At 57.6% G+C, this 26,619-nt stretch overlaps 9 protein-coding genes across 9 annotated transcripts; 3 read left to right on the top strand and 6 right to left on the bottom strand.

Moving 5' to 3' along the window:
• Positions 1-118: 118 nt before the first annotated feature.
• BJ171DRAFT_576372 (Sodium/hydrogen exchanger family-domain-containing protein) lies at positions 119-3,332 on the bottom strand (the record flags this gene model as incomplete). Its single annotated transcript, XM_053113745.1, has 5 exons — positions 119-1,526; positions 1,667-1,854; positions 2,056-2,394; positions 2,479-2,808; positions 3,006-3,332. 5 exons carry the CDS (start codon positions 3,330-3,332, stop codon positions 119-121), a joined length of 2,592 nt encoding a protein of 863 aa, XP_052971663.1.
• A 235-nt stretch (positions 3,333-3,567) lies between these two features.
• Positions 3,568-5,645, bottom strand: BJ171DRAFT_484468 (uncharacterized protein). The gene is made up of 4 exons (XM_053108994.1): positions 5,175-5,645; positions 4,815-4,883; positions 4,297-4,696; positions 3,568-4,118 (listed from the first exon to the last, which is right to left on the bottom strand). The coding sequence occupies exons 1-4, from the start codon at positions 5,595-5,597 to the stop codon at positions 3,955-3,957; spliced, it is 1,056 nt and encodes a 351-aa protein (XP_052971662.1). The 5' UTR covers positions 5,598-5,645; the 3' UTR covers positions 3,568-3,954.
• Positions 5,646-5,748: 103 nt separating this feature from the next.
• On the top strand, positions 5,749-8,522 carry BJ171DRAFT_484467 (tRNA A64-2'-O-ribosylphosphate transferase). The gene is made up of 7 exons (XM_053108993.1): positions 5,749-5,909; positions 6,037-6,160; positions 6,335-6,706; positions 6,888-7,142; positions 7,257-7,458; positions 7,579-7,958; positions 8,046-8,522. Exons 1-7 carry the CDS (start codon positions 5,857-5,859, stop codon positions 8,103-8,105), a joined length of 1,446 nt encoding a protein of 481 aa, XP_052971661.1. The 5' UTR covers positions 5,749-5,856; the 3' UTR covers positions 8,106-8,522.
• Positions 8,523-8,701: 179 nt separating this feature from the next.
• BJ171DRAFT_3480 (eukaryotic translation initiation factor 3 subunit 8 N-terminus-domain-containing protein) lies at positions 8,702-12,449 on the bottom strand. The gene is made up of 6 exons (XM_053107144.1): positions 11,957-12,449; positions 11,361-11,602; positions 11,031-11,276; positions 10,784-10,944; positions 9,451-10,584; positions 8,702-9,334 (listed from the first exon to the last, which is right to left on the bottom strand). Exons 1-6 carry the CDS (start codon positions 12,294-12,296, stop codon positions 8,830-8,832), a joined length of 2,628 nt encoding a protein of 875 aa, XP_052971660.1. The 5' UTR covers positions 12,297-12,449; the 3' UTR covers positions 8,702-8,829.
• A 568-nt stretch (positions 12,450-13,017) lies between these two features.
• Positions 13,018-14,702, top strand: BJ171DRAFT_470546 (uncharacterized protein; the record flags this gene model as incomplete). The annotated part of the gene is made up of 2 exons (XM_053108576.1): positions 13,018-14,602; positions 14,674-14,702. 2 exons carry the CDS (start codon positions 13,018-13,020, stop codon positions 14,700-14,702), a joined length of 1,614 nt encoding a protein of 537 aa, XP_052971659.1.
• BJ171DRAFT_564131 (uncharacterized protein) lies at positions 14,674-16,688 on the top strand. The gene is made up of 3 exons (XM_053113291.1): positions 14,674-15,628; positions 15,730-15,890; positions 16,181-16,688. The coding sequence occupies exons 1-3, from the start codon at positions 14,857-14,859 to the stop codon at positions 16,250-16,252; spliced, it is 1,005 nt and encodes a 334-aa protein (XP_052971658.1). The 5' UTR covers positions 14,674-14,856; the 3' UTR covers positions 16,253-16,688.
• On the bottom strand, positions 16,144-17,972 carry BJ171DRAFT_3445 (Arv1 protein). Its single transcript, XM_053107143.1, has 7 exons — positions 17,828-17,972; positions 17,579-17,716; positions 17,399-17,444; positions 17,223-17,321; positions 16,936-17,002; positions 16,690-16,835; positions 16,144-16,482 (listed from the first exon to the last, which is right to left on the bottom strand). The coding sequence occupies exons 1-7, from the start codon at positions 17,927-17,929 to the stop codon at positions 16,358-16,360; spliced, it is 723 nt and encodes a 240-aa protein (XP_052971657.1). The 5' UTR covers positions 17,930-17,972; the 3' UTR covers positions 16,144-16,357.
• Positions 17,973-18,294: 322 nt separating this feature from the next.
• BJ171DRAFT_484459 (Alpha/Beta hydrolase protein) lies at positions 18,295-20,961 on the bottom strand. The gene is made up of 10 exons (XM_053108992.1): positions 20,565-20,961; positions 20,437-20,471; positions 20,191-20,245; positions 20,067-20,103; positions 19,842-19,924; positions 19,652-19,752; positions 19,443-19,532; positions 19,258-19,338; positions 18,991-19,149; positions 18,295-18,819 (listed from the first exon to the last, which is right to left on the bottom strand). Exons 1-10 carry the CDS (start codon positions 20,650-20,652, stop codon positions 18,400-18,402), a joined length of 1,149 nt encoding a protein of 382 aa, XP_052971656.1. The 5' UTR covers positions 20,653-20,961; the 3' UTR covers positions 18,295-18,399.
• A 26-nt stretch (positions 20,962-20,987) lies between these two features.
• On the bottom strand, positions 20,988-25,858 carry BJ171DRAFT_484456 (uncharacterized protein). The gene is made up of 10 exons (XM_053108991.1): positions 25,792-25,858; positions 25,378-25,701; positions 25,007-25,125; positions 24,590-24,803; positions 24,372-24,503; positions 23,937-24,265; positions 23,580-23,823; positions 22,900-23,427; positions 22,594-22,705; positions 20,988-22,395 (listed from the first exon to the last, which is right to left on the bottom strand). Exons 2-10 carry the CDS (start codon positions 25,511-25,513, stop codon positions 21,216-21,218), a joined length of 2,994 nt encoding a protein of 997 aa, XP_052971655.1. The 5' UTR covers positions 25,514-25,701; positions 25,792-25,858; the 3' UTR covers positions 20,988-21,215.
• Between the last annotated feature and the right edge of the window lie 761 nt (positions 25,859-26,619).

The raw sequence follows: 26,619 nt of genomic DNA, 5'->3' as shown, positions 1-26,619 counted from the left end.
TCATGGAGTCTAAAGTCGGCAGAGTTGGTGGTCTGAACCGCATAACAGAGGAATCGAGCATGGAGGTAGACGTGGCAACAACAAGAATGACACCACAGTCACGATGATATCCTAGGCGCTAGTGACTGATGTGTCGCTTCACGATGGACACGGAGGTGGGGCAGCGGTTGCCTTCGACCCACCCGGACAGCTCCGGCTCGGTATGATAGCAGTCCCGTCCAAAGACAATCAAATCCGAACCCGCCAGGCCCAAGAACGTCGCATGGTCAATGATGTCGTCGATTTTCTTGCCGATCCGGACGACCGTGCGGTTAGCGATGCACTTGAGGATGTCGCAGATGAAGGCCTGGTCCTCGGCCGAGAGGTCGATGCACTCCTGAGCCAGATTGAGCTGCGAAAAGTCCATCTCGATCGTCGAGAGACTGTTTTCGGACAGCATCTGCACAGGGACACCCTGGGGCAGCGTCTCGGCCATCCCGCAGCGCAAGCATAGGACGAACTGAGATGGGGTGGCGTGGATGATGTGCGTGGCATAGATGAGGGCCTCGCGGTCGTCGTCGCCCCCGAGAAAGTACAGGACGATGCGATGCATGTCACTTGCGGTTGCGGTGCCGTGGAAGACCGGGTCCTTCCTGGGCACGAGTGTGCGAAACCCGCGGTCGACAAACAGAACCGAGGTGCAAGGGGCGCCCTCAAAGACAGCCCGGATCCAGGGCGCTTCGTCATGGTTGCTGTTGTAGCTGGTGATGGACCCGGTCGGGCTTGGGGACGGACCGTCGTTCAAGGGCGAGTTTGGCGGTATATACGGAACGACGATCAGTCGACAGCCCACCTCAAAGGCACATTCGAGGATCGGATCGGCATACTCGGAGGCGCGCGGTACCACGGCGAGGCGGGACTCGATGCTATGGCCGCTAGTGATGGCCAGCAGCCTCAGAAGCATGTTCATGACTAGGTCCTTGGCAGCCAGGAACTCGGTGGGCTCGGACGCCAGCATCATGAGCGACGAGTAGCGGTCCGAGAGCGCCCTCAGTCGCAGCACATGGACGTCAGCCTTGCCGGTCTTGAAAATGTGCACAAGCGACAGAACCGTGGGAATGGCCTGCAGCGACGGCAAGCAGAACAAGAACGTCCTCTCGTTTTGGCTGAACATGGCTGTCGACACCGAGAAGCGACGCTGGGCAGGGCCGAGGGCATCAAAGTCGACCCTGGATCCCATGCTGGGATCACGCTGCCAGAACTGTTTCTGTAGCTGGGGCGAGGACACGATCCTTGGCTGGATGTCGGTCTGGGAGATTTGGTTCTGCTGGTCCTGAAACTGGATCTTTTTGTACGGGCTTGGCAGCGACAGGTGCGACGAGCCCGGCTTCATTTCGCCCATGTGGTACTTGTGTGGGTAAACGAGCGAGACAAGCGGCGAGCTGAGCATGGTTGTCAGCACCGCCATCACGACCATAATGGTAAAGGTCTTTGGGCTGATGATGTTGGCCTCGAGGCCAAGGTTGAGCACAATGAGCTCGACAAGACTGGATCGATGCACCGTTGTTGTGGTTGTGGATGTTGTTGTGGTTGGTTAGCACTCATCAGAAACAGCGCCGAGTAGAGTCGGCCCCATATCAACCCGGACCTCGATCTTTGAGGGCTATCTCGCCCAGCACTGACTTACCCCTTCGTGTTCATGAGGATGCCGATCGTGAGCGATTCTCGCCACGGACGCCCGAGCAACCAGGCCGAGCCACCACATCCCACAATCTTGCCGAAGCAGGCGACAACTGTCACCAGGACAACGAATCCCCAACTCGTGCCGTCGTTGAGCAAATCAAGCCGGGTGTTGAGCCCCGAGTTGGCAAAGTACTGCAGGATGCGATAGGAGCCAGCGGTCAGTCTGGGTCGCATTTCGGCATTCTGCAAGTCGATTGCCAGCACTTCACGCATTTGCAACGTCTTGGTGGCATTGCAGAATACATCACAGCGGATAACCCCATCTTCCCATTTGCGACCCACGATCAACGCCAGCTTTGCTGAAACATCAAAGAGCGACATCCCGATACGAACCAGAGGCAGGAAGATGATGGTCACGACATCCTCAATCTTCTCCACCAGCCGGTACGAAAAGCCGTTTGCGTGAGGCATTACAAGCCCCACCAGGAATGCCCCAAAGAGCCCGTGGATTCCCAGGATCTCGGTGAACCAAGCCGATACGATGATCAGCAGGAACGCAATCGTCACCAGATGGTTTGGCACGGGCTCGCCCTCCTCGGCCTTCTCCTGGGTATAGCATCGGGTCACATACCACTCCAGAAAGGGGCGCAAAACAATCACCAGAATGACAGCATATCCGCACACAAGCAAAAAAGTGTACAGTCCTGTCAGAGAGCTGCCCGAGTTGTTGATCTGGAAAGAATTGAAGCGCTTTCAGCCGTCAACAGGATATCAGCGACTGGGCAGTTGCTCGACCATCACCCGCTGCATGCTTACCAAGGAAACCACCAGAATGAGCATCGACCAGGCAACGAGGTCGTCGATGGCCGCTGCGGACAGCGTCATCTGGGCCACCGAGGTCGATATGAGCTTGCGGTCTGTTATGATGCGAGCCAGGACAGGAAACGCCGTGATGGACATGGCCACCCCGAGAAAGGCCATGAATGACGCAAAGGGTACATCCAAGCCGGCACTTTGATCAGCATCGTACAGCAGCTTGGAAACGCCAACGCCGCAAATAAATGGTAGAAGGATTCCGCTCAGAGAGATGACGACGCTCTTGGTGGCGTTGGTACAGAGCAGGCGGATGTCAAGCTCGAGACCGATCTGTGACAATGTAAGGGGGGGGGCGAGCATGAAGATAGACGAAGCAATGTCGTGACAACGCGGGACTTGAGTACATCACTCGGCAATAGCAGTGCGTTCTCAAATGCCGCCACCTGTCGCCATGATATGCAGTTCGTGTCGCAGGCATATTGACAATCCGGCCTCCGCTGCGGTATTGTCACGTCCGCGGCGCATACCGTGAATATGAACAGAAGCAGTCCAAAGTTGGCCAGCAAACTCACGAACCCGAGCGACGGCGCTGGGAACAGAGCATTGGTGAAGCCGGGGATCTTTCCGAGGGCAGACGGGCCGAGGCATATTCCGGCGATAATTTCGGCAATGACGCGAGGCTGGTGGATGTGGACGAGAGGAGTGCTGAGCAGCCGCACCAGAACGATGACGACAAAGGACTGAGCCAGAAACAGGCTCAGGGGAGAGATGCCCAGCACATAGGCGCCGTCGAGGATAGTGGTGATAGCGCCTTGAGGCGGGACGGCGGAGGAGTTGGACGGTAGAGGCGCCATGGCCGTGGTATCGAGCTGCAAGACGATGTGGTTTCGGCTTGACTGAGCGTGGGAAGTGCGTAGCCGAGCGGCCGAGGTGAGAGGGCATTCTCTGGAAACCATAGCTAGTCAGGCCAAGGCATGATTCGAGCACCGATGCGACCCATTGGGACAGGAACGCAACCCTCAGAGCTGCAATCAGGCCGGTAGTCCAATCACAGAGTCGGCCACATGGCCGCAGTAATCCTTTCCACTTGCTTGCAGTCGCCCCCGAGCGACACATGCCCGGAGCATGCGTGCCGCCGATGCAGGAGCACGGATCGGCAACACATAGCATTGCATTGCGATGCCACGGCAACGAAGGAGGCACACCGAATGATGCAAAGTATGGAGCCAGCATGCGCGTCCTGTCAAGGTTCACTTGCATCCTGCTTTACTATGTACAAAGTGTGTTGGCCACAGACCGGCGCCAGCAGCTTGACCGTTGCAGGAGGCAGCCATACCGCAATGGATGGAGCCATTTGTGGGCAGCGAAGTGGTAGTGACGACGGAATAACTGCACTGTAATAATTCGCATCCAGATGGGAGTCAGGCAGACCAATGCCCTGTTGCACTCGGCCGTGACAACCAAGGCACCGCTGCGCTACTGCTTGGCGCGGGCAACGAGCTTGAGAATCAGCTCCTTGTAGATGTCAACAAGTTGAACCAGGTCTTTCTTCTCGACATGCTCGTCGACAGAGTGGGCCACTTTGATGGAGCCTGGGCCGATGAGGAGGGGAAGGTGGTTTCCTTTCAGGAAGGGGATGTCTGAAGAGACGGTGCAGCGGAGAGAGTCACAACGCCGTGAGAGTCCGCTCGAAGATGGTGGCAACGGGTTGAAGACAATCGCACATGCAAGCTAACAGATCGACTGCGCGGATGCCCGCTGCGTGGTCCCCAGATGGCCTATCGAGTCCAGAGAGAATACAGGGCAGCAGGGACCCACCTGTAAAGTACGCGGCCGTAAAAGTGTCGACACCGGTCAGCTCGACCGTTTCGCATCTCACCGGCTCCAGAACACCACCAAAGTGCACCGATGCATCGACACCGGCAACTTGGTGGCTCTGCACGCCGTGGCGGATCCGCTCGACGATCTGCTGCAGCTGGGCCGAGACACGCACAGAGATTTGTGCTTCGGCATGCTCTGGAATGACGTTCGCAGCGACGCCGCCGGACACGATTCCCAGGTTGATGGTTGTGGGGCCCAGGCGCTCGTCCACGGGCCAGGTGTTGCTCTGGAGATCGTGGAGGATCTTGACGAGGGCCTCAATGGCCGAGGCGCCTCGCTCGGGATAGCCCGAATGGCCGGCCTTGCCCTTGCAGACAACCGTCGCTTTGATGATGCCCTGGATCGGCGAATGGCACCAAGAGCCATACGACAGCCGATTGCGTTAGCCAGCCACTCGACTCGGCTCGAAAGTGTACAGCTCAAGCAGCCTGCTCCTCGAAGCAGTGCGGCAGTACCTTGTGGCCGTTGGCAAGACAGCTCTCGGTGGGCTCTCCCACAATGAGGAAGCGGGCATCGAGACCGAGCTGGTGCAGAGATGTCGCCAGAGTCGTGGAAGCAAACAGCCGTCGGATCGGATGATCAGAGATGAGAACCAGGTTCAAGGGAGCGTCGGTCTCTTACAGTTTCCCCCCCCCCAAACTTTGCACAGGAACACAAGCATGACGATGCCAGAGGCAAGTGAGCACATGCGAATATCCCGAACGCAGGCATTCCTGCGGCTGGGACACCAGGCAGGAGAGGCTGGTGGCTGACGGCATCGACATTCGTCTGGGCAATCGACGGCAGCTGAGTGAGAATGCTCATGAGGCCCCTACCTCGTTGGCCTTGATCATGCCGGCATGGTCGGTTTCCTCCCCAACGACATAGAGCAGTGCGACATCGCCGTCGGCGAGCTTGCCTTCCTCGATCAACTGGCTGACCGCCACCACCTGCGAGGCAATCGAGCCCTTGGCGTCGCAGGAGCCCCGTCCATAGATTTTGTCCGAGTCTTCGGAGAAGGGGATGTAGGGCGGAACCGTGTCGATATGGGAGTTCAGCAGCACCACCGGCTTGCTGCGGGAGTCTCCACGATGGGCATAGACGTTGCGTCGCTTGCCATCAGCGTCGACCGGCTGGAGCTCAACCGTCCACCCGCGCTGCTGCAGATACTGGCCAAGAGCCACAGCCACGGGGCCTTCGTTGCCGGTGGTGGACTCGATTTGCATCAAGTGCTTGAGCAGGGCCGTTACTTGCTCCATGGTGCTGGGTCTGGTGCGTCTGCTGGATCTGCTGGATCTGGGCTGGAGGCTGCGGGCGAGAGGAGAGAGAGACAGGGGGCGGACAAAACCGGGCCAGGGCTGCCGGGATCGATATGCGCAGCACCGAGTCGCGTTCTGCCGCTGGGCTGTTCTTCGATCTGCTGGCGGTTTCGATCGGCCGGTGGTTTCGATCTGCGGCGATCCAGCTGCCATCCAAAAGCCGAGCCCAAGCCGCCGTCCTGTCTGCAAGCACGGCGCCATGGACTCTCACAAGGCACAGCGGGAGGCCATTCGGCGAGAGTCCCGATCGCTGTAAGTGTCCGAGCAGGGCTGTTGCTGGCCGTTGCTTCTTCTCGACAAGACTCCGCAGACTGGGGCGGATTCGTCTCGTTGCGTTTCGTTCTGAAGCTCCGAGGCCGTCTGGCTTCTGCAACCCCAGGTTCAACCGCCTCAAATCTATCATAGAAGATGCCCAATTCGTCACGGAGGTCGCCGATAGTCTGTCACAGTTTCCACTCGTCGCCAACGAACGGTGCGGCTCGTGGTATATCGACCCAGAACGAGTATGTCTTTGCCTGTTGTCGAGGCTCACTGCAGCAGAGAACCCCTGACCAAATATCAAATGCATCAACCGTCTATTGGTATCATCTGCAACCGACATCCGAAACGGTACTCATGCTTGTGTGGTCTGCCGATCGTAACGATATGTGCCACTGCTACCGCAACTGCTGGCAAAGCGAGCCGACCAATCCGTTTACTTCAAATCCACCGACGGGCATTTTGGCAAGTGGGACTTCAACATGAAGCGTCTCAACTGGCACATCCTCAAGCTCGTAGGCTCCAGCGGGGGCTGTGTCATTGTCGATTCGACCCGAAACGGCAAGCGCATTCCCGACAGCCTCTCCAAAACGGTGCCGATCTGGTGTTGTGTAATCAACAGCGCCATCGAACGACATCGGTTGATGGCTCTGCCAGCTCCGCTGGAGAATGCGACACAAGAGGCAGGAGTCGAGTGGGACACTCAGTTCCACTCCCTACCATCGGTCGTCTCGCGGTCCGAGCACGCACAGATTCAGGAGCGGATCCCGATGTTTGTCGAGCGACTGATGGTGAGGACTGCATCGATATAGTGGAGAATGCCCTCCAAAAACATGTATTCGTTGGCGTTGCTTCCCGGTGCCCAGCACCGCCCGAGACTGTATGCAGTCCGTCGTCTGTGTCCGCGCCTCGGTCTCATTCAGTTCCACGCTGCTGTCGATGCTGCCGTCGATGCTGCTATCCGTGCCCCAGAGCTCAAGCGTCAACATGGCTTTGGCCTCTGCTCTACTTGCAAAGCCGCTGCGCCCCATCTGGATCACCCATCAAACCGACCTTTTGCATCTCAAATCCATTTGGTCCGATTACAACTCCAGATCGGACGACAGCTTTCCCTATCTTCCAATCTTCCTGGTCACTGCATCGCAAGCTGTGCCGGATGGCCAGGGCGATCGCGAAGGATACACATATGTACAAGGATCCGCAGACGACCACGAAATGTGGGGCCAGGTACAATGATGCGGGCCAGTGGGGGTTACCTCCAGGGTTCACGCGGGACCGCTGGGGCGGCACAGCATGGCAATTGCTGACCCGGCTTGTATCTGCGGCGTTTCCGATGGACAGGGTCTGACGGTGCCGCTTTTCTGGAGCAACATCGAGCGAATCGCGGCGATAGCAGACCAGGACGAGTGTGAAAGCACCGTGCGCGAGATCGTTGCCGCTGCAAAGCAGGTCTTGCGCGAGGACGATGCAGCTACGATCGGCGCTGGAAACTTGTTTGACTGGATCGGCGACACAGGAATTGCAATTGGCCGTGTGCGTAGCGGTGAGTTCTGGCCGAGTGTGGCATGGTGCCGGCGAATAGGTGAGGCAAGCATCTCGGATCAGCCGCCGAAGCCTCCCGAGTGTCATATGTTGATGCTTTGGCTGCTGCTGGTCCACACAGGCAGGTCACCAGGCTGCTGGGAGCACTTTGATGTGGTTGTCAACTGCGGGGCTGCTGAAGACCCTGACAATGCCGGACGACCAAACTACTTTTACCTGCCGATCCCGGAGGGCAAGAAGGGCCAGCATGACCTCGGCGCCCAGATTCCACATATTCTCCGGATAATGGCCGAGTGCTACTCAAAATCGCGGCCGCGGGTGCTGTTCCACTGTGCCCAGGGCAAGGACAGATCCGTTGGGATTGCGCTCGCAACCCTGCTGCAGTTCTACAATAACGGGGACCGCAGCCTGGTGCTCAACGATCCACTCACGACTAAGCCCCGGATCAACAAGAACGATATCCAGAACGCACTGCTGTTTGTCCAGTCGTTTCGGCCGGTGGTGAGTCCAGTAACAGCCAAGGTGCATGGAGCGCAACTGTGTCAGCACCGGTCTCACATGCCGCCTCGCTGTTTCTGACCCCGACAGGCCCGCCCATCACGAGCAACGATCAAGCAACTCACAACATACTTCATGAGCAGCAAATAGTCGACTACAGAGCCTTCGCAGCGCTGCATGTTATTGCATGTTGTTGCATGTTGCGTTGCATGTTGAGGTTTCTGCAAGCACTAGCAGAGCTTGCTTCCACATATTCAATCCGGCGCAACGGATACTGCCCATGTCTCACCTGGCGACCACCTAACAGATACAATCAGACACGCTCGCGCACTCTTGCTCTGCACACTCAACAAGTGCGTAGTATTGTCGAGGGTGCAATGGATGATCATGGTGAATGATGGATGAGCATGTATTCCCACCAAAATGAAGGCTATACAATCGGTCCATAGGGAAACGGGACAGTCCTTCTCTGGCATCAGCGATGCAAGTCTGCTGATCCGTAGGCTCCAGTCGGCGATTGTCTCCCGTCCTGGTTGGCAATCTCTTGTGTGGTGCATTCACTCGACCATCTGGACAGTTCCATACTAACTCGATACCAAGATACTCTGCCTTCTCGAGTCGCTTGCGGTGAGCCATCTGGGCGAGAAAGCGTCCTTGATTCCGATCCATAATTCCATCACTGGATGGTCATGGCCAGCGGGCGATGTGTTGAGGCAACAACATATTTGATCAGTGGTCAAAATCCGGGATGTCCCGTTTTTTAACTGGATAGGCTATAAAACAGTGTATTCCCGTTCAATTTTGTTAACGCTGTAAACAGACATGCTCATACACACACATCGAAAGCCTGGCGGTTTCGCGCCGCTTGTTTAGCTCAATAGTTTTTTCGGTGGCCCTGGCCACCAGCACCGCCCTTGCGAGGGTTGTTGCTGCGTCCACCGGCCTGGTAGCCTTGTCGTCCTTGGCGCTGGTTGCCGCGGTTGTCGAAGCGCTGGCCCTGGCCACCACGCGACTGGTTGGCGTTGCCGCCCTTCTCGTTTCCACCAGAGACCTGGTCTTGGAGACCCAGAGAGACACTGCGGCTCTCCAGCAGCTTCTCGTTGTACTCGACAAAGGTGCCGATCTTCTCGGAGTAGACGCCGGCCAGATACTCCAGTCTCGACATCTCGACACCCTGCGACGATCGGTGCAGCACGATGGTATTCGTGGGCTGGTCGAACGAAGCATGGAGCTCCTCGTTGATGATCATCTTGGAGACGATCGAGTGGACGGCGCCGACGGGCAGATCGAACATGGACGACAGCTGCTCGAGGCCAAGCGAGTCGTAGTACGGAGCGTATGTGAAAAGATAGGTTCGCAGACCCTCCTCCTGGATTTTCCTGTCGATACAGAACGGGGGATCATGAGAGTTAGGGCACAAGGCATCGAGTCTTGCCTCACGCACTCGGTCTGGGGGAGCCACGACAAAGGCTATCGACAGCATCACGAGTCTTACTTGGCAAGCATCTCCTTGATCTTCTCGGCACCTGGCATCAGATCCCAGATCTTGATGGCGTGGATCAGATCGCGACACCGCTGCCACTCGCCGCCGCTCAGGGCCTTAGCAGCAGCCATGATGTGATCGCGAGTGTTCTCGGGGGGACCGACAAAGACCTGGCGCTCGTTGTAGTCGAGCATCCTTCTGAAGGGCTTGGAGATTGTTTTTCGGCGCGAGTCGTGGGGGTGCATGGCCATGTTGGGAACCTCGAGTAGCATCGAGCAGGTCAGGTACACGCACTCCAGGAGCTCGAGGTTGATGTGCATGTGGAAGGGAAGCTGGCGCTGCTTCTCGAGCTTCTCTTGCTCGGGAGTCTTCTCCGAGTGCCGCTGGGACTGGACGCCCTGGGCCAGAAGCTCTTTGACCTTGCCGGTGGACGAGATGTCCTGCAGGGCGTTAGCACACTCGCGGATGAGACCGCAGCGGAAGGCGCAGAGGCCGATCTGCACCATGGTGCGGTTGAAGAGGATCTGGGTCTGCACATCGGCGTTGTAGATGGTTTCCTGTAAGTGAGACATCAGCATCATGTCGCGAGCCTGGGGGAACCGGTCATGGAGGGCGTGGTGGTAGACATGGCAGAGGAGCGAGCGGATCCGGACGGGCTTGATCGAGGTCTTATACAGGCTGGTGCAGAGGGTCTCAACGAGGCTGGACGGCGGGATGGTTTCGGCAGGGAAGCTGGCCTCCTCGTGGAGGGTGGCTGTGGCGCTCTCGATCGTCTCGATGACGTGGTCAGGCTTGTAGTACAGATGCTCGACTCGTCGCAACACCATGTTGGGCACGTATGCCTCATCGCCGATGCGCTCGAGATATCGTTGGCAGCGCACAATCAGGGCATAGAGGGCGCTCTCGTCCTTGAGGCGGTCGACGTACTCGGTGGTGTGAGGGTCGATGTTCTGCAGAGACTTGGTGAACTCATCATCGAGGCGGTCCACAAAGGTGGACAGGTTGCCCAGGAGCGAAACCTCCTCGCCATCGTTGATACGCTGGTCCAGGACCTGGGGCTCCACTTCCTCTTCTCGGCACTCTCGAATCACAATGTTGGTGTGTTTCTCGCAGATTTCAAAGAGCTGGTTGACTTCGACGACAGTGCTGCGGGGATACAGATGGGCGGCGACGGACGAAGCCAGACGAGAAGGCATGAGTGGAAGCCACGACGAGTGCATTCATAAGCATATAGACCGAGTGCATTCATACACGCATATATCTCGAGCATGCTGCATGCGTATCGAGCAGCACCAAAGCTTCCGAGAACACAGCACGCACACGCACACTCAGTACGCGACTGTACCTCTTCCAGACTTCAATGGGCAAGAAGCCGGTGGTGGTGGTGGAGATGACATCAAACTGGGCAGGGATCAGGGCCAGAAGGACACGGACACGCTGGAAGGGGGTAGAGGCAGCCTTGAGGACTTGTTGCATGGAGGAGACATGGACCGACTTGTCGGTGCTCTGTAGGGCCAAAAAAGAGACAAAGGGATGAGTGTGGAGTAGTAGGCCCAGCGCTGGACTGACACCCGTTCGGCAGCGACGCTGACCTTCTTGCCACGCATCTCCAGCAGCTCGGCAAGCTTCTTGAAGAGGTTCTCTTGGTTGATCTCCACGACTTTGCCGCCAGCACCAATGACGGTAAAGCCATCGTCCTCGTTCTCGGCTTCCTCCTCATCGCTCTCGACTTGCTTCTTGCTCTTCTTCTTGGCAACGGCGGCGGCCTCGGCAGCCTCTTCCTTCTGGATGGCAGCATTCTCGGCCTCCTCCTCGGATTCCTCGACGGTGACGGGGTTCTGGAAACGCAGAGATGAGTTAAAGTCGGAGCCGGCAGAGACCATCATCAAAGACGATCAACGAAACAAAGAACCATGACGCACCTGTCTCCACGCCTCGATCTCCTTCTCAAAGGTCTTGTTGTGCTTCTTGATCTTTTGCTTCATGGTGCTGAGGGCCTTTGCGCTCGAGGGGCTCATCTTTTTTGTGGCATCCTTGTTGGCCGATGTGTTTTTGAGGAAGTCCTCGAGCTCAGCCAGGGCACGGAAGTAGAATCGGGGGTTGATGCCTTCGTAAGTGAAGATGTGCTTGCTCTTGTCGTAAGCCTTGTTTAGTCGCTCGAACTCTGGAGTCACCAGAGGCACAGGGAGAGCGAGGACAGAGGTGGCGTCAGGGACTGCTCGGGATCGGGACAGATGGCTTGGGCATCGTGCATGAATCAGGTTGCAAATCCGCACGGCTGGGTCCATTCCCGCCGGGTGCATCATGCCGGCGGCATCGACGGCCGCATTGGAGGCACGATCGAGCAGCACCTCTCCGTCCGCGGGGTTCTGTCAGCGCCACGGCATGCATTCTTGCCGGGCAAAGAGCTCAGTGCCCACAACCAGGGCGGAGCCGCAGCGACAATGGCGGCGATGCCAGCTGGCCCGCTGGCCGGCAATGCCGCACGGTTGAATGGCCAGTGAGACGGATACGTTACCATTCTGAATGGCCACCCAGTCGCTGATTTTCTTTGCATTGGCAAGAGTGTTGATGATCGAGCGCATTTCCTCGAAGCGCTTGTCCTTTTTCGAGGTCGAGCGTCCCTTCTCGCCATCATCCGAGAGATCATCGTCATCGTCATCGTCGTCCTGCTTGGCACCCTTCAAGAAGCGGTTGAAGCCCAGAGACTTTGACTTTTGCTGCTGGTTGTCGTCGGACTCGTCAGAGTCGTCAGAGTCCACGTCGGAGCTGAGATCAGACTCGGAGTCGGTGATCTTGTCATCGGAGTAGTCGTCGTCGGAATCAGAGTCCGATCCTGCGGCGAAGAAGCGGGACATGGTTGCGGAGCACGGGGGTGGCTACTCGGGGCGATCTACGAAAGAAGGCGGCACGCAGGCTGCAGCGGGGGCAGGCGGGCAATCGAGCAGGCAGCGGGGGGTCAGCTCCTTGGGCAGGAGAGAGAGACAGATGCTGGAGGGAAAGCGCTGCCGGGCTCGCGACTGCTCAAAAGTGGGCAGAGTCGTGTGTCCAAGCAGGACAGAAAAAAAATGTTTTTGGAGTGCGGTTCGAGTGCGCGCGGCGAATGAATTTAATATGGGCGCGTGTGCGACGCGCGCCGGGTGCGGGGGCGAAAGCGTGGCACGGTCTGTGCTGGGACATGATCCTGGCGTGCTGCAAGGCCGTGGGAACCGGCCGATATGGCCAAGCCGACCACGACTGAGTGCATACTGCTGGCGGTGGTGCCGGTGGTGCTGGTGGTGATGCCGAGTCGATTGCAGCCACCGAGGAGACCCGCATGCACATGTTGTTTGCTGGCTGGCTGGCTGGCTGGCTGGCTCGGCGTTCGGCGGTTCGGCCGGCTGTCGGGCGCCAGGTGTCGATGGGACTGGGTCGCTGGCCCTGGACTGAAGCGCACCATCTCTGCTTCTCCTGGCGCGACGCCTGCATCACCTTGCTGGCTCGCCCTCTGCGGTCGCATCCGAGTCCACTTTTCCATCACGGCCCTCTGCTGCCGCTCATCGTGCCGCTTGAACGAACGACACCCGGCTGCGACATGCAATGGATGCAAAGGCGTATCTAGGCGGCTCGCGAGCCGACTCTTCATCGCCCTCCAAGGCGCTTTCCGTCTTGGAGCGTGCCCAGCTGCAGCTCCGGGGCGAGAAGCTCTCGAGGGCGACTTCGGCCCGAACAATCTCCTCGACCCGTCTGCAGGTCGATGATGCAACTGGATATCCAGGCTCCGCAACCTCGTCGGCCCCATCACGCGGACTTCGCGGAGCCAAGCCAGTCTACCTCGACGACGACAGCGACGCCCTCGGCGATAGTATCAGCATCACCCCCAGCGAGTCTTCTCTTGATTCCTCCGATGAGGAGCTTGAGGAATATCTGTCGCGCCTCGGCAACGCCGCCAAAGAACCCAGCGGAGGCTCGAAGAAGCCCAAGAGCCACGCCGCAAGTGCGACCACATCCAAGACCTCGCTTGCCACAACAGCGGCATCCGCCTATCTCAAACGACCAGTTTCGCACCAGAGCAAACTCGACGATGCTTCCACTCCAACACGATCGACCTCGGTTCCTCCCACGTCCTCGCCGTACCTCAAGACTAAAGAAACGTCGCAGTCCCACGAGTCCGTGGCTCAACAGCGCCCCACTTATCTCAAGGCCATGAAGTCCTTTTCGACCATCAAGTCCTCGGTCGAGATTGGAGACGATGCGAGGTTTCTCGAACAACCCCAAGCGCCCAAAGACACCGCGGAGAGATCAGCCAACAGCTCTACCCCCGGAGCCGGCCATGGGCAGTCCGAATCCACATCCGATACTGACGACGGCAGCTCCATCGGCAGCGACTTTGAGCGATTCATGGGAACGGGTGTGGCCAAAGACGCAGCCATGTCCCCAAAGGCAGCTTCAGAGCCTGTCGAAAAGGAAACGATCGAAACAAAGTATGGGCTTTCGTCGGATTCGGATCTCCAGTCATCGCCCATAAGTATCTCCGTCTCTGCCGCTCAGGTCGATCCGGCGATCCAAACGACTCCAACAGCGATAGCTTCGGAAACAGGACTGAAAGTACCCGGGCCAACGAGTGTATCACTTCAAGCGAGTTCAGTCACATCTCATGTCGGCGGTCGAGCAGCCGATGGAGTCGCAGGCACTGGATTCACCCCCGACCTGCACAGCCAAAGTACTCTCAGAGGTGCCACTACGGCTTCCAGCACCCTTGCCACCCTTAATGCGCATACCGGCCCGAGCCCAGCGATCACCACAGTCGCCCAACCAGTGCCTGTCAACGCCGTGATTCCAAGTAACTCGAATACCAGATCGGCAGTGCTGTCCCCGGTGCAACGAGATGCGTCCCCCACGCCATACAAGCCAACACGATCCAGCGAGCCAAAGCCTCACGCCGCCCAGATCGAAAACGAGTCCCAAGTCCGTCCAGCCGAGGCCCCTCCAAATATGGATGAAAACTCCGATAGCGCCGCCCTCAGGAAATTCGGGCTGCTGACCCTCCAGGATCTCGATAACCCCAAGAGCGAGTCCGTCAGCGGGTCGTCCTCGCTGGCCTCCAACCCGGAGAGCGAGAGTATCGAGGGCATCTCGCTCGGCAAGCAAGCCCACTCATCAATTCCGCGGCCCGAGTCACTCGGTACGTCAAACTCAAGCTCACGCCAGCACAGCAAGCACGATAAAAGACACCCTCAATCTCACGCATCTCAGCCGCGCCTGGACTCGACCAAGCAACGTAAAGATGCCTCGAGAACACCGTCTTCTGAGGGTGCTCATTCCCAAACTCCACGCACCAACACTGCCCCGCCACCTGGCTCTGCTGATTCGCCTGGACGACCCTACCCCGAGAGCATTCCTGCGCAGCCTCCTGGATATCCTCCGTATCCACCGTACATGTACCCGTATATGCCCATGCCATTCTATCCCACAGCCTTCCAGCCCACCATGCCACCACCAACTCAGTATCAAAACTGGACACTGCCGACACATTCGCCTCAGCCTCAGTATCGAGCACCTCCCGCGGCATCGTCATCAAGAGGACCTGCGTTCTTCCACGACGGAGCACCAACAGGGTTGGGCGCAGAGTGCCATCTGTGTTCCACATGTCCGTGTGGCTACTATGGACACTCCTGCCACCCTGGCCACTGTCATGTATGTGAACACTCGCACTCGCATCAAACCTCGCATTCGCACAGCCGGCGATGCAGCGAATGCAGACGCCGGCGCAAAAAAAAGCACAGAAATGCTCGAAGCGAAAGCTCGCCATCCAACTCTGCATCTCAGCAAGAGTCTCGCAGCAAACGATCCTCCAAAGGAAAGGGGAAGGTCGTATCGCCGACGCCGTCCGCCGACGAGGATAGTATTGTCGAAGAGATTATTGGCGCTCCTGACTCACACTCTCAGAGCGAGTCACAGGAGCTTCCTGTTCAAGATCGAAATGATCCGCCTCGACGCACTTTGCCGAGCGAGCCAGAATCCAGCAAAAGTCAAGAGCTGAGAGGGTGTCATGAGCGGCGGTATCGATGCAGTACCTGCAGTCATCACGGGCGCTCAGATCGCCCCTCCAAACAGCAGCAGCACAGCACAGGGTCATCCCCACAACATTACCAATCCTACATTGAGCATGCGCAAAGCACCTCGCTCTTGGGTGACGACTCTCTCTCATGTATGTACCGTTCGTAGCATCTCTGTCGCCCACCCCAGCGGTGGCGGCACGATAGATTCTGATTCCAACATTCTCACCCCCCCGTCGCTATGGCTTCGCAGTGATTGCCACATTCCATCCGAACATATTCGTTCTCAACAATCTATTAGCAAGCCATCTGCGGTTGATCCAGGACTTTGTCAAAATGAACCAGAAGCTGAACGAGGATGAGCAAAATGCATCGCACTATGTTCGATATACGACACTTGAGGACACCAAACGGGTATTGTTCTCGATGTTGTTGGTGGGCCAAATGGGGTGACGGCAGGCGAGGCTGTCGGTAGACCATTGCGAAGTGTGCGGGGAGTGTAGGTCTTGTCCATCATTCGTTTGCCGTCTTGCGTTGCAGTGCCGATTGATTGAGCTTGGCTTGCATGCGCTAGCTATTACTTGAGCGAGGCTCGGGCGAAGTGCGCTGCACAACGCAAAAGCACTGGCATCCGGATGATGCTGGGGGTTGCTGGCCTGGCCAATATCTAACGATAATAATCTTGTGGGCGGGTTGCATGCTAGGAGATCGAGTCGCGGCGCAAGCCAGAGCTCACATTCGAGGAGGCTCTCGAGCAAGTCAAGCGAGATTCGTAGCGACAACGGCGCTCCGAATGCATGCGAGTGTGTCGTTCCGTATTACCGGTCCTGGGTACTTGGCATATGAAACAGATGGTCAATGGCACCCTGTAGCACGGCCATCTACAGAGGCAGAAGTGCCATGCGAGGATCCCACCGGATCCAAAGAAGCTGAAGAGCGATTCGACACAGCATGCCCGCGGCAACGATAGGAATGACGCTTCTGGGCTTGTGCTCATTTAGCAACACTGCGACCAGCAAAGGAAAGTACAGAGTTGGGCAGGCATCAGATACCAGCCATGCAATCCGAGACGGTCTGGCTCGGAGATTGCCTGGCAGACCGGGAGAGAGAGAGAGAGAGAGAGGAGAAAGGGAGCAAACGGACATCTCAAGGCTCGGCCGAGAGCAGCATCGACCACTGACTGCCATTCGAGGGCCGCCAGGATGGTGCTCACCAGCAAGGCCCTCCGACTGGCTGAGCATCACAAATAATGAAATCGTCCACGAGACATAAAAGCTGTTGTAGTTCCATACAGCCATCGGAATCAGCATGAGCTTCCCCATGGAGCACGCCACGATTCCGACATTGATGCGGTTGAGCCTGAGAAACGGACAGAGCAGGTCAGGACGGGGGCGATTCGAGGCAGGCGACGGCACCCTAGCAGAGCAAACACCGCAAATACCCGCCCAGATTCACTCACGTCGGTGTCGGGCATCGGTAGATCAAGTACACCGAGGAGCGCACGGCGCAATGGAACAGCAAGATTTCTTGCAACAACGGCACAATTTGTATCCGGGCATGCAAATCCGAGCATGCAAATCCAAGCAGAGTCAGATGCGGTGTCGTTTCGGATGCAAGCAAGGATGGCGACAGAGGCGGGTTTGGTAGCGGCGTCAGTCGGCAACGATGCATCAAGAACGACGATCGACAGCGAGGCAGGCGCTTGGATCCCAACCGCTCGGCAGCCTAAACCGCCCAGATCCATACCTGATGCGCAAATGAAGATCATATAGGCATACTCCCGAGCGAGTTCGTGCGCGGTGTATTCGAGCGGCAAGCGATGCTGCAGATTATACCACTTTACATCTGCCGAAAGGAAAGTTGGAGGCTCAGAACACGCTTGGGTCCAAGGCTATTCAAGCACAACCTCCGTTGACACTCACAGACTTCGAACAGGATCAGCACGACTCCGAATTTGAGCAGATCGGTCTATTGTCAGCAAGATGCGTCAGCCCAGAACCAATGCCCACCAACCACTGCAGCAGCTGAGCAGCGCATCAAAGCAGAAGCCAAACGATGGTCAACCACAAGCCAACCAGCCAGGCCGAATCCATCCAACGTACGTTCCAGCCCTGGTTCTCGTATCGAATCCTGTTGAACAGCAGATGGCGATATGCCTCGGGCTTGAGGAGGATCATGTCGATGAGCACGATCAAGAGTTCGTTCTCGATGTATCTGTCGGCAAAGCTGCCACAGAGGCTCTGGAACGAAGCAAAGCAACGAGCTGACTTCAGCACTGGTTGGTCGATCGAGCAACAGGCATGTGCGGCTGGTCCAAAACGCCGATACAGATGCAGATGCAGGAGACTGACGCAGTGGGTTCTCTTGATGGCCGAAGCCTTTCCGTCCCGCTTTAGGCCATAGATGGTATAGAGCGATGGAACCTCTGAGCCGCACGAGATGCAGACGGGCATGGCGGGTGCTGGGGGCTGGGCCGATCGTGGGCAGAGAAGAACCAGGGCCGGGATGGGCAGATGAACGCGGCGTGTGCAGTCTATCCATAAGGGAACGGGACAGTTACTTTCCGGCATCAGCGATGCAAGTCTGCTGATCCGTAGGCTCCAGTCGGCGATTATCTCCCGTCCTGGTTGGCAATCTCCTGTGTGGTGCATTCACTCGACCATCTGGACAGTTCCATACTAACTCGATACCAAGATACTCTGCCTTCTCGAGTCGCTTGTGGTGAGCCATCTGGGCGAGAAAGCGTCCTTGATTCCGATCCATAATTCCATCACTGGATGGTCATGGCCAGCGGGCGATGTGTTGAGGCAACAACATATTTGATCAACGACCAATGTCCCGTTTTTATTGGATTGGCTGTATTGGTATGCCAAAAATAACCTGCCCTCCTGAGATATCGACACACTTGCGCCGAAGATAGCAGCTAGTCCACCTCTGCATTGCAGCGGAGCTCAAGTTCGTCCTCCAGCGTCACGCACTCGCAGTCGTCGGCATTGGCAGCGATCTTGCCAACACCACGATGGATTGGCCGGATCTTGAAAATGGCGTTCTCGCCCAGAGACTCTCCGGCCATGGGCGACGGCGGATGGAACGATTGCGGCACAACGCCGACACTGTTGTCGGCATCGAGCAGCACGACATTAGGTGCGCCGGTGCTGCCTGCCAATGCTTGCGATCGCTGGAGCTTGCTGGACCGCTCGACGGCGCTCAAAAAGTGCGAGTGCAAAAGCTTGTTGTACCGGTCTGAAAACTGCACCGTGAGTCCATGGCCGCCGCCGATGAAGATCTCGGTCCGAGCCTCGAGAATGGCAGAGAGATACAGGGTGTTGGTGGGCCGTATTACCTATGCAGGCACATGGAATCAGTTCCGGGTGATCAGGCCCCACTGGCGAGGGAGATGACACCGCTTCGCCAGCAGCGACATCAGTATCCGATCTCAGTACCATCACACTCCTCACATCAAGCAGTAGCTTCCACAGATACAGGCGCCCCCCGATGAATTCCGGACACCTACGGCATCGCAGTCCCCTGCCACCAGCAGAATCGGGATGTTGGTGTGCTTCAGCTGAAGTAACCGCCTCTTGTTGACGAGATGAGTTGTGCATGCCCATCGCTGATTTCGCAGGCCGACTTCGGAGGGCTGGGGATGCCGAAGCTCCTTCTCATAGAACCACTGCCAGCGATGCTTCTCACGTCAGTACTGTGGCCTCTGCCTTCCACTATGACCCTGCCTGCCAAGATACCCGAGAATCCCCACTGGCCTCTCCGCACGCCGGCCCACCTTGCGCATGACATCCAGATTTGTGACGCAGCCCTTGGATTCTTCTGTCTCTGGAAGCGGGCACCTTTGGGCAAGCCACCACTGCAGTCAAGCAAGATGAGGGTAAGTATCCGGGGCAGAGGTAGATGTCACCCAATCTTCTTCCCCCCTTCAACCACCGCTGCGGACCCGACGATCGGCCATACCTCTGGATACAGAATCTTCATCAATAGCTGGAACTTGGTCTCCGGCCTCTTCTTCATCCCCAGAAACGACATCTCGACCAGCAGGCCAATCTGTGTGGTTGGTTCGAAGGGCGTTAGCGTCGCTCGCATGATACCACGGCTGTTCAAATACAAAGTATCAACAGCAAGAGCCAGCCAACGGAGGGACTGACTGATGCTGCAACCCGTACCGGAGGAATCGCCGGCACCCCGCCCGCACTTGTGGAGGTCAGGGTGAGGGAAAGAACCCTATCGGGGCACAGAAGCGTCAGCTCCTGCGATATCATGCCGCCTGGTGAGGTAGCAATGGTTAATGACTGTTCGGAGCCGCCCCAGCTATATCCCGGCGCATACGGATGCAATGTATAGCAAGCTCATTACCCATCGACGATCCTACGATGTGAACCTTGTCCCAGCCGAGATGGCTCAGCAGCTCGTATGCGTCAAAGGCCATCCGCTTTGTCCTGATGAAGCGTCGCCCAACGCCAAGACCACAGCAGAAAGGCACTGATTAGCCGGCTTGAATATGCAGTCGAGTACCAGTTAATACTCGGCTCTGACCAGGCTGCAGCTGTCGGCAAGAGTGCGTTCATGAATCCGGCTTACGTGTAGCGAGCAGCCGGCACCGTCGAGTGGCCGACACCTGCATATCAGAGACAGGGAGTTGGATCACTGAGCCGAAAGAGCCACATCCTACTCTTGTTGCGGCTGCCAGAGCAGGATCTCGCACCTCGGTTGTCAAAAGCCAGCACTTGGAACTCTGGGAGCCGCTTGAAGTATTCGATCTGGTGGTCCCGTTCCCGCAACAGGCCAATGCGAGGATCCCGTCGTTTTCAAGCAATAGTCAGCAGCCGGGCGACCAACAGATAGCCGAATCGAGACACATCGAGCTGCATCCATGTCTTGGCCATATCTTGACGATGGATCCGTGGGGCTCCAAGACCTCCATCGCAGGCACAATCCAGCTGGTGCATACCTGCGGCTCCCACCGGGAATGATCCGCTGCCAGTCCTGAGACCATCATACCAGAGAAAGCGTGAGACGGGGGATCTCGGCCACAGCAGCGACGTCATCATGGAGCCGGGGTGTCCAGGCCCTCCATACCCATTATCAACACGATCTTGTTGGGACCGTCTCCGTAGACTTCATAGAAGAGACGAACGGTGTCGCTGTCGACGAGGCAATATGGCATCGTGTAAGTCGGTCTTGCACGGATAAGTCTCGACGGCGGTCGCTGGAGCAACCCGAGACGAAATGGCTTCTTTGGCGGATCAGCCGGGGGCAGCTCGGGCGCCCAAGCTGAAAGCGACGCCCCGGCAGTGGCGGTTTCTGCTGGACCAGGGCTGAGCAACGGCAGGTCACCGTTGGTTGATTGGGTTGCGGCGTCCGCAGATCCAGACTGGAAACCTTGTTCATTCTAGACCTGAATGTTCATCCGGCGAGTTCGCGAGCGCCGTTGATCGACGGCTTGTTGTCCTTTGGCTGAGTGGGCGAGCGGTATGGGTCTGGTCTGGTCTGATTCGGTCGCTGCATCGCCCCGCCTCGTCCTGTCGGGGATTGTCGGGATGGCAAGGTGTTTCCACCCCGGTTTCGGCTTGCTCTCATGAAAAGCTGCCCGACAAACTCGACCAAAACCTTCGGGTGCCCATTCCGCCACGAACTGAAGCCAACATCATCCCGCCGGGCAACTGTATGCTGCAGTGTGCAAAGAGCAAATCGCCATCTATTTGCTGGACAGGGCCGCAGTGACGACAATCAGAAGCCCGATTTGCGTTTCTTCTTGGGCGTAGTCTGCGATCCTATCTGGCCGCCGCCCACGGACATCCTCTGCTGTGAGCCCATGGACATCCTCTGCTGTGAGCCAGACTGAGATCCCCTCTCGGATGCGATGGAAGCTCGGCCTCCGGTAACCTGCGAGAGCGAGAACGAGCCTGGAAACGGATCGTCCTGGGAGGCTGCGTCCACAGACCGCTGGCTTTGGGACAGGACCGACCGTTGGCTGCTGACGACCGCCGGGGCGACAGAGCGGCTTTGCTTGGCCTCCAGGAGCTCCAAGACCTTCTGCTGCGACAGCTCGTCCTCGGCCCTTCGGGTGCGGTTCATTCTCTTGTGGTGGCTCGTGAGCGGGCGTGAATAGACCAGCAGCTCCCGACCCTCGTGAGAGTTGTAGTATCGTGTCGAGTTCATCCAGCGATCGCGCAGCGACAGAGCCGTTGAGGATAGAGGAGTCGGCTCTCTCATATGGGGCGACGACATGATCTGGGGAGGGAATGCCTTGCTGACGGTTTTGTCGGCCCGGCGGGCAGCAAGTGAGGCTGCGGAAGTGGCCGATCCCATCGAGTTTGTCGAATCCTCGCCGGAGGATGCGGACGGATGGGACCTGTTGCCGGACTGGGTCTTGCGTCTCCAGCGATTCGAAGACTGCGACAACCGCGATCCTGCCGATGCGACACTGCTGGCTCGTTCCGGCTCGCTCTCGGAGAACGGGGCTTCACTTTCGTCGCTGAACGGAATGGCTTCGAGGGTGGTTCGCCCGTGGGAGCAGACCCGGCTTGCCAAGTACACGTCGTGGGCCACCCGGGCGAGGATATCTTGCTCTGGGTCCGTCATGTCGACTGCAGCAAGACTCTCTCCGCCGAGGTGATCAGTCGACTGTGGGTTGCCAAAGAAAGCTGCTTTGAGCTCACGCCGGATATCATCCAGGGACCTGCCGCGAGCATGCGCAACACCTGCGGGCTTTGGTGATGGGACACGCCAGTCGTAGCATCGTGTGATGACCCGCCGAGTGGGATCGTCGATTTCGATACCCGCTTGAAGCTCCGCCACCATGTCGTCGTTTTCAAGCAAGTAAGGGGTGGATGCCGACGGTATGATCGGCTGGTGATCTTGGTCATACGATACAGCTGTGTTCCGAGACGCAGCCTCGGCTTCGAAGCTGGACGGGACAGATATTTGTATATCGTTAGGATGCGACCGAGCCCACAGACTCAGCAAGCAGCTCATGAACTCGTCTGAGTGGAGAGTAAATGGTATCATCAGCGTACCCTCGGAGAGCGTCGCGGATGAAAACTACGCCTCAACGTCGACCGACACGGCCTCAAGCAAAGTGCATCCGAGTGAGATATCGACTTACAGAGTTTGGTTGTTTGCGCTGGAAAGCAAGTCCACGGCAGCATCCATACGGTGGCCTGAACTGAGTGACCGAGGCGACGGCGTGCTTGGACTGAATAGTGCAGCCTCTACAACTGAATGTGCAGAACAATCCATGGGTCAGTCGGTGTTGCGGCAGAATGACGGTTCGCAGCAGGTAGGACTGCGAGCCGAAGCGCCGCTGCTGCCGGTGACTGGGCACTGCAGGCTCAGCACAATCGCAGCCGAGTAGACTGAAGATGCGCAAGGCACAGCAAAGCACCCTCGATGCGAGTTTAGTTGTACTCACACTGGATCGAGTGCGACACGCTCACGATGTTGGCGCTTTGATCTTGAGGCGACGTGGGGGTGGCCAAATCCTTGACTTCGTGTGCGCAAACAGCGGCCTCGATCTGGTGGGGCGAGTATTCGCTTGGGTCGTCCGGTGCTTCAAAGCCGGGTTCTGTCAGCCGGGCGCTGCTCACCTCCGTGTGGCTCCCGACAAACACAGACCCGTCGAGGGCCATCTGGATCACTAGATTTCCACCATCTCGACAAGACGGGTCGCGGGTGGCAACGACACCAATGAGCGGAGGAGAGTAGATCTTGCTGGCCTCCCGCAGGTAGCCAAATCCTTTGGATGCTCCTCCATATCGCTCAAAGGACGCGTGTCCGTGAAGCGAGGCCAGTCGCTTGCTTGGCGACAGGAATCTCAGAGGTGCGACCATCCGATCGACCGTCGATCTGCCAGCCACGAAAGGGTCGGTCTGTTCCTGCGACATGCCGTAGGATATCGTCGAGATGTCGGCGCCGTGACGGTTCCACATGATGACTCGAGCTGTGTAGGAACATTGTGGTCGGACATGGTGTCAGCCTCGGATCGAACTTCACACCCGACAAAGTGCGATCGAGCTCAAAAGTGCCCCTGCGGATGAAATCGACACAGCTAAGAGAGCCGTGTCCAGGATGTGGAACGCGTGCGCTACGTACTCTTGACCTCATGCGGGTTTGGCGGCGTCTGATAAAGTTGCATCCCCGAGATTGGATCGTCCTTTGGGTAGCTGTGTGCCCAGACAAGCAGCGGAGCCTTGGTGTATCGCTCGTCGATGACAACCAGCCTGGACTCGGTCGCAAGCGTGGTCTGGAAGGAGTATGATGGGTGCCGCTTGAAGCATGTGATTTTGTCGTGCGGGAAGCTCATAATCATGTTGGAAGAGGCCGAGGTGGGGGGTGTCTGGTGGAAACGCCAGAGAGTGACGGGTCGGTAGTCAGCCGCACGGATCGTCGATAGCATAGCCGCATCAATTATTGCCGATAGAACTGCGTCGTGAGCACGACAATGCCTACCCGCAAGTCGATTGCCCGCAATGTACTTGCCGATGCCACCAGCACCGATCTGGGATGCGATCCATATTCTAGACTCTTCCAGCCATCCCGCTTCATGAGACTACCCTCGACGGCCGAGTACTTGATTCTCCGGGATTGGTTCATGTCCCATATGTAGAGGCAGCCAGATCTAGACAGTATTGCCGATTCGCGTGCGATGACGGGACTGAAGGCAACATGGGCCGCCTCTTCATCAAGGGTGGCATAGTCGATCACTGTCCAGTCATCCAGGCTCTCAGAGCTGCGTCGAGCGATGGCGGTCGATCCGTATGTTCTAACAGCGGTGAGAGCTGTGGGAAGAATGAGCCCCCCACCCGAGTCAAAGACAGCAAAAGCAGGTTAAGCTCGAGCCCAAGGCAGTCAGGTCGAGTTTCAAGCGAGTACAGCGGTACTTACGCACGGATCCAGGTGTTCGCTGCACAAGAATCTGTCGGATCGGTGTCTTGAACTTGAGCACCGGAGGGCGCGCATGGAAGTCGGCGAGCCGCAGTGGACTACCCCGAGTCGAAGGCTCAATCGGCAGGGCATCTGGTGGATTTGACAGATGCGCATAGTCAGCAAGCCCATTCTGTCCCCAAGCATCTGCGATATTGTCCGTCGACGGAGCCACATACGCATCTGGTTCAAGAGTTCTCCGTGCGGATACAAAAGGTGACAGGAATGCGAGCCATCTGACGATCCCGGGTCGCCAAGGACATCGACTGCGTTGCCTTGGAGCACATCTTGTTTCTCGAGGGTGTCGTCGCTCTCCAGGTTATCGCGGAGCAAGTCGATAAGTATCGGCGTGGGTATATAGTCTTCTGCGAATCTATCCTGAAAGCTCTTGATCTGAGAAGAGAGAGGGCCTTGGTTGGTTGCGACAGAGACCCCAAGCGCTATCCACAGTGCTCCTCGATGTGGTATCCTGGCGGCTTCACAACCAAACTGTCGATTGATATCGCCAGCAAGTCCACTGAGGCTCTCGAATGCAGGCTGGCCACTTTGCTGAGGTGCCGGAGCGCTGGGACCTGGACTGTCTCCACTGCTCGCACCTGAGTCCGAATATACCGGGTTTTCAGCATGGGTCGGTCGAGGAACCGTTTCGGGAGTGGATCCCAGATGCTTGTCCTTGGCAGGATCTTGATCATCGGACTGGTGGATATGTAGTCATCTGCAACAACGCCGAGCCGCAATGGGCAAAAACGGATGCAGATCAGTGCATGTCCAGACACACAGGGCGACGAACGATCGTAGCCATCGCGGCAGAGAGACACCAGGAGACTCAGTGGGATGCACGTTATGAAGTCCACGATCAGTCCACATTCAAACAGCAAGCATGACCCCAGATCGAGCCAAGCAGGATTGAATCGCTTGAGGAACGCATCATTGCGCTACGATCCGCTGATAGCGAGGGCACAGCTACCTTTTCGATTATCGCCCGTAAAATGCAGCTCAACCGATCCGTTGGACTCAAGAGCGGCAACACTGCCCACGAGCCCGTCTTGACATGGCCCGGCGGTGCTGGGGAGCCCGAAGGTCTGGATGTCAAAGAGGCTCATGCGACGCAGCGCCAGGCAGTGGCGATATCAATCAAGGGGGTCCGCTGACTTGACGCTGATCGGTGAGGGGATCCGGGGGTGCTCGATGGCGATTAGCAAGAGCCAAGCTTGGTCGATAGGATGCACGGAGCAACAATCGCCTTGAGACAGCCGACACTCGAGATGGCGGCCGAGGATCCACTGAGCTGCTGGATCAAAGGCGGCAGGGGGGTCAGGAGGATGCTCATTACGGACACATCTGCAGTGAGGGTGGCGACGGATGGTGCGTCTGCAGTTACCGTTCGAGGGCAGGGTCAGACGCAATGGTGCGAGCTGGCCAGTATCGATCTGCGATCCAACCAGACAGACAAAAGCCAGATCGCGGAAATCGAAGCCGGAGAGAGCTCCGGGACGGATCGCGCAGCAGGCGGCCACGTGGACTCGAAGCCATCCTGGCTTCCGGATGGACAGCACAACGACAGCACAACGACACCACTACGGACAGCACAACGACACCACTACGGACAGCACAACGGACAGCACGATAGCGAAGCAAGCAGGGCCAGGATGGGTCTTAGTGGGGCCAGACAACCCCTATCTGAGCCACAGTGCATCTCGGCGGGCCACGATGTCCTCGACGGGCCAGCATTGCATTGGGTGACACTCCAGGGAGTCCAAGGCACCGATCAGAGTCCCATTTTAGCGGGCTGATCTGGGAAACGGATGAAGAGAGCACTTGCCCCCGACCGCCCATGCGTCTGCTGAAGCAGTGGGCCCGCATACGCTCTGGATGATTTGATACCATAATTCTCCTGGAAGAGCCCGGCGGAATCGTACGAGGGAGATCCTGTCCGGACCGCCACAGGTCTGGGTGGGTGATTCCCACGCTCTCCAAGCCTGAAGGGCCGTGGATTGTCGTCTGGATCAAGGAGCACACAACGCTGGTGCCCATCTCCGTGCAGGCTTTCACAGATACGTCCCGTTCAGGATCCATACTCTCTCCTATCCAGCTCCTCGTGGCCTATCTGGTCCTGATACAACCTCCCGTGGCTGCGAGTGCATCTGCAAGCGGTTCCCCGATTGCATCGGTGCATATCCACCGCCGCACTTGCGAGCCACCGTCACCA

This window comes from Polychytrium aggregatum (assembly GCF_025602895.1).
Source record: "Polychytrium aggregatum strain JEL109 chromosome Unknown BJ171scaffold_1, whole genome shotgun sequence".
Classification (NCBI taxonomy): Eukaryota; Fungi; Chytridiomycota; class Chytridiomycetes; order Polychytriales; genus Polychytrium; species Polychytrium aggregatum.
This window is presented reverse-complemented; position numbering and strand designations above follow the sequence as displayed.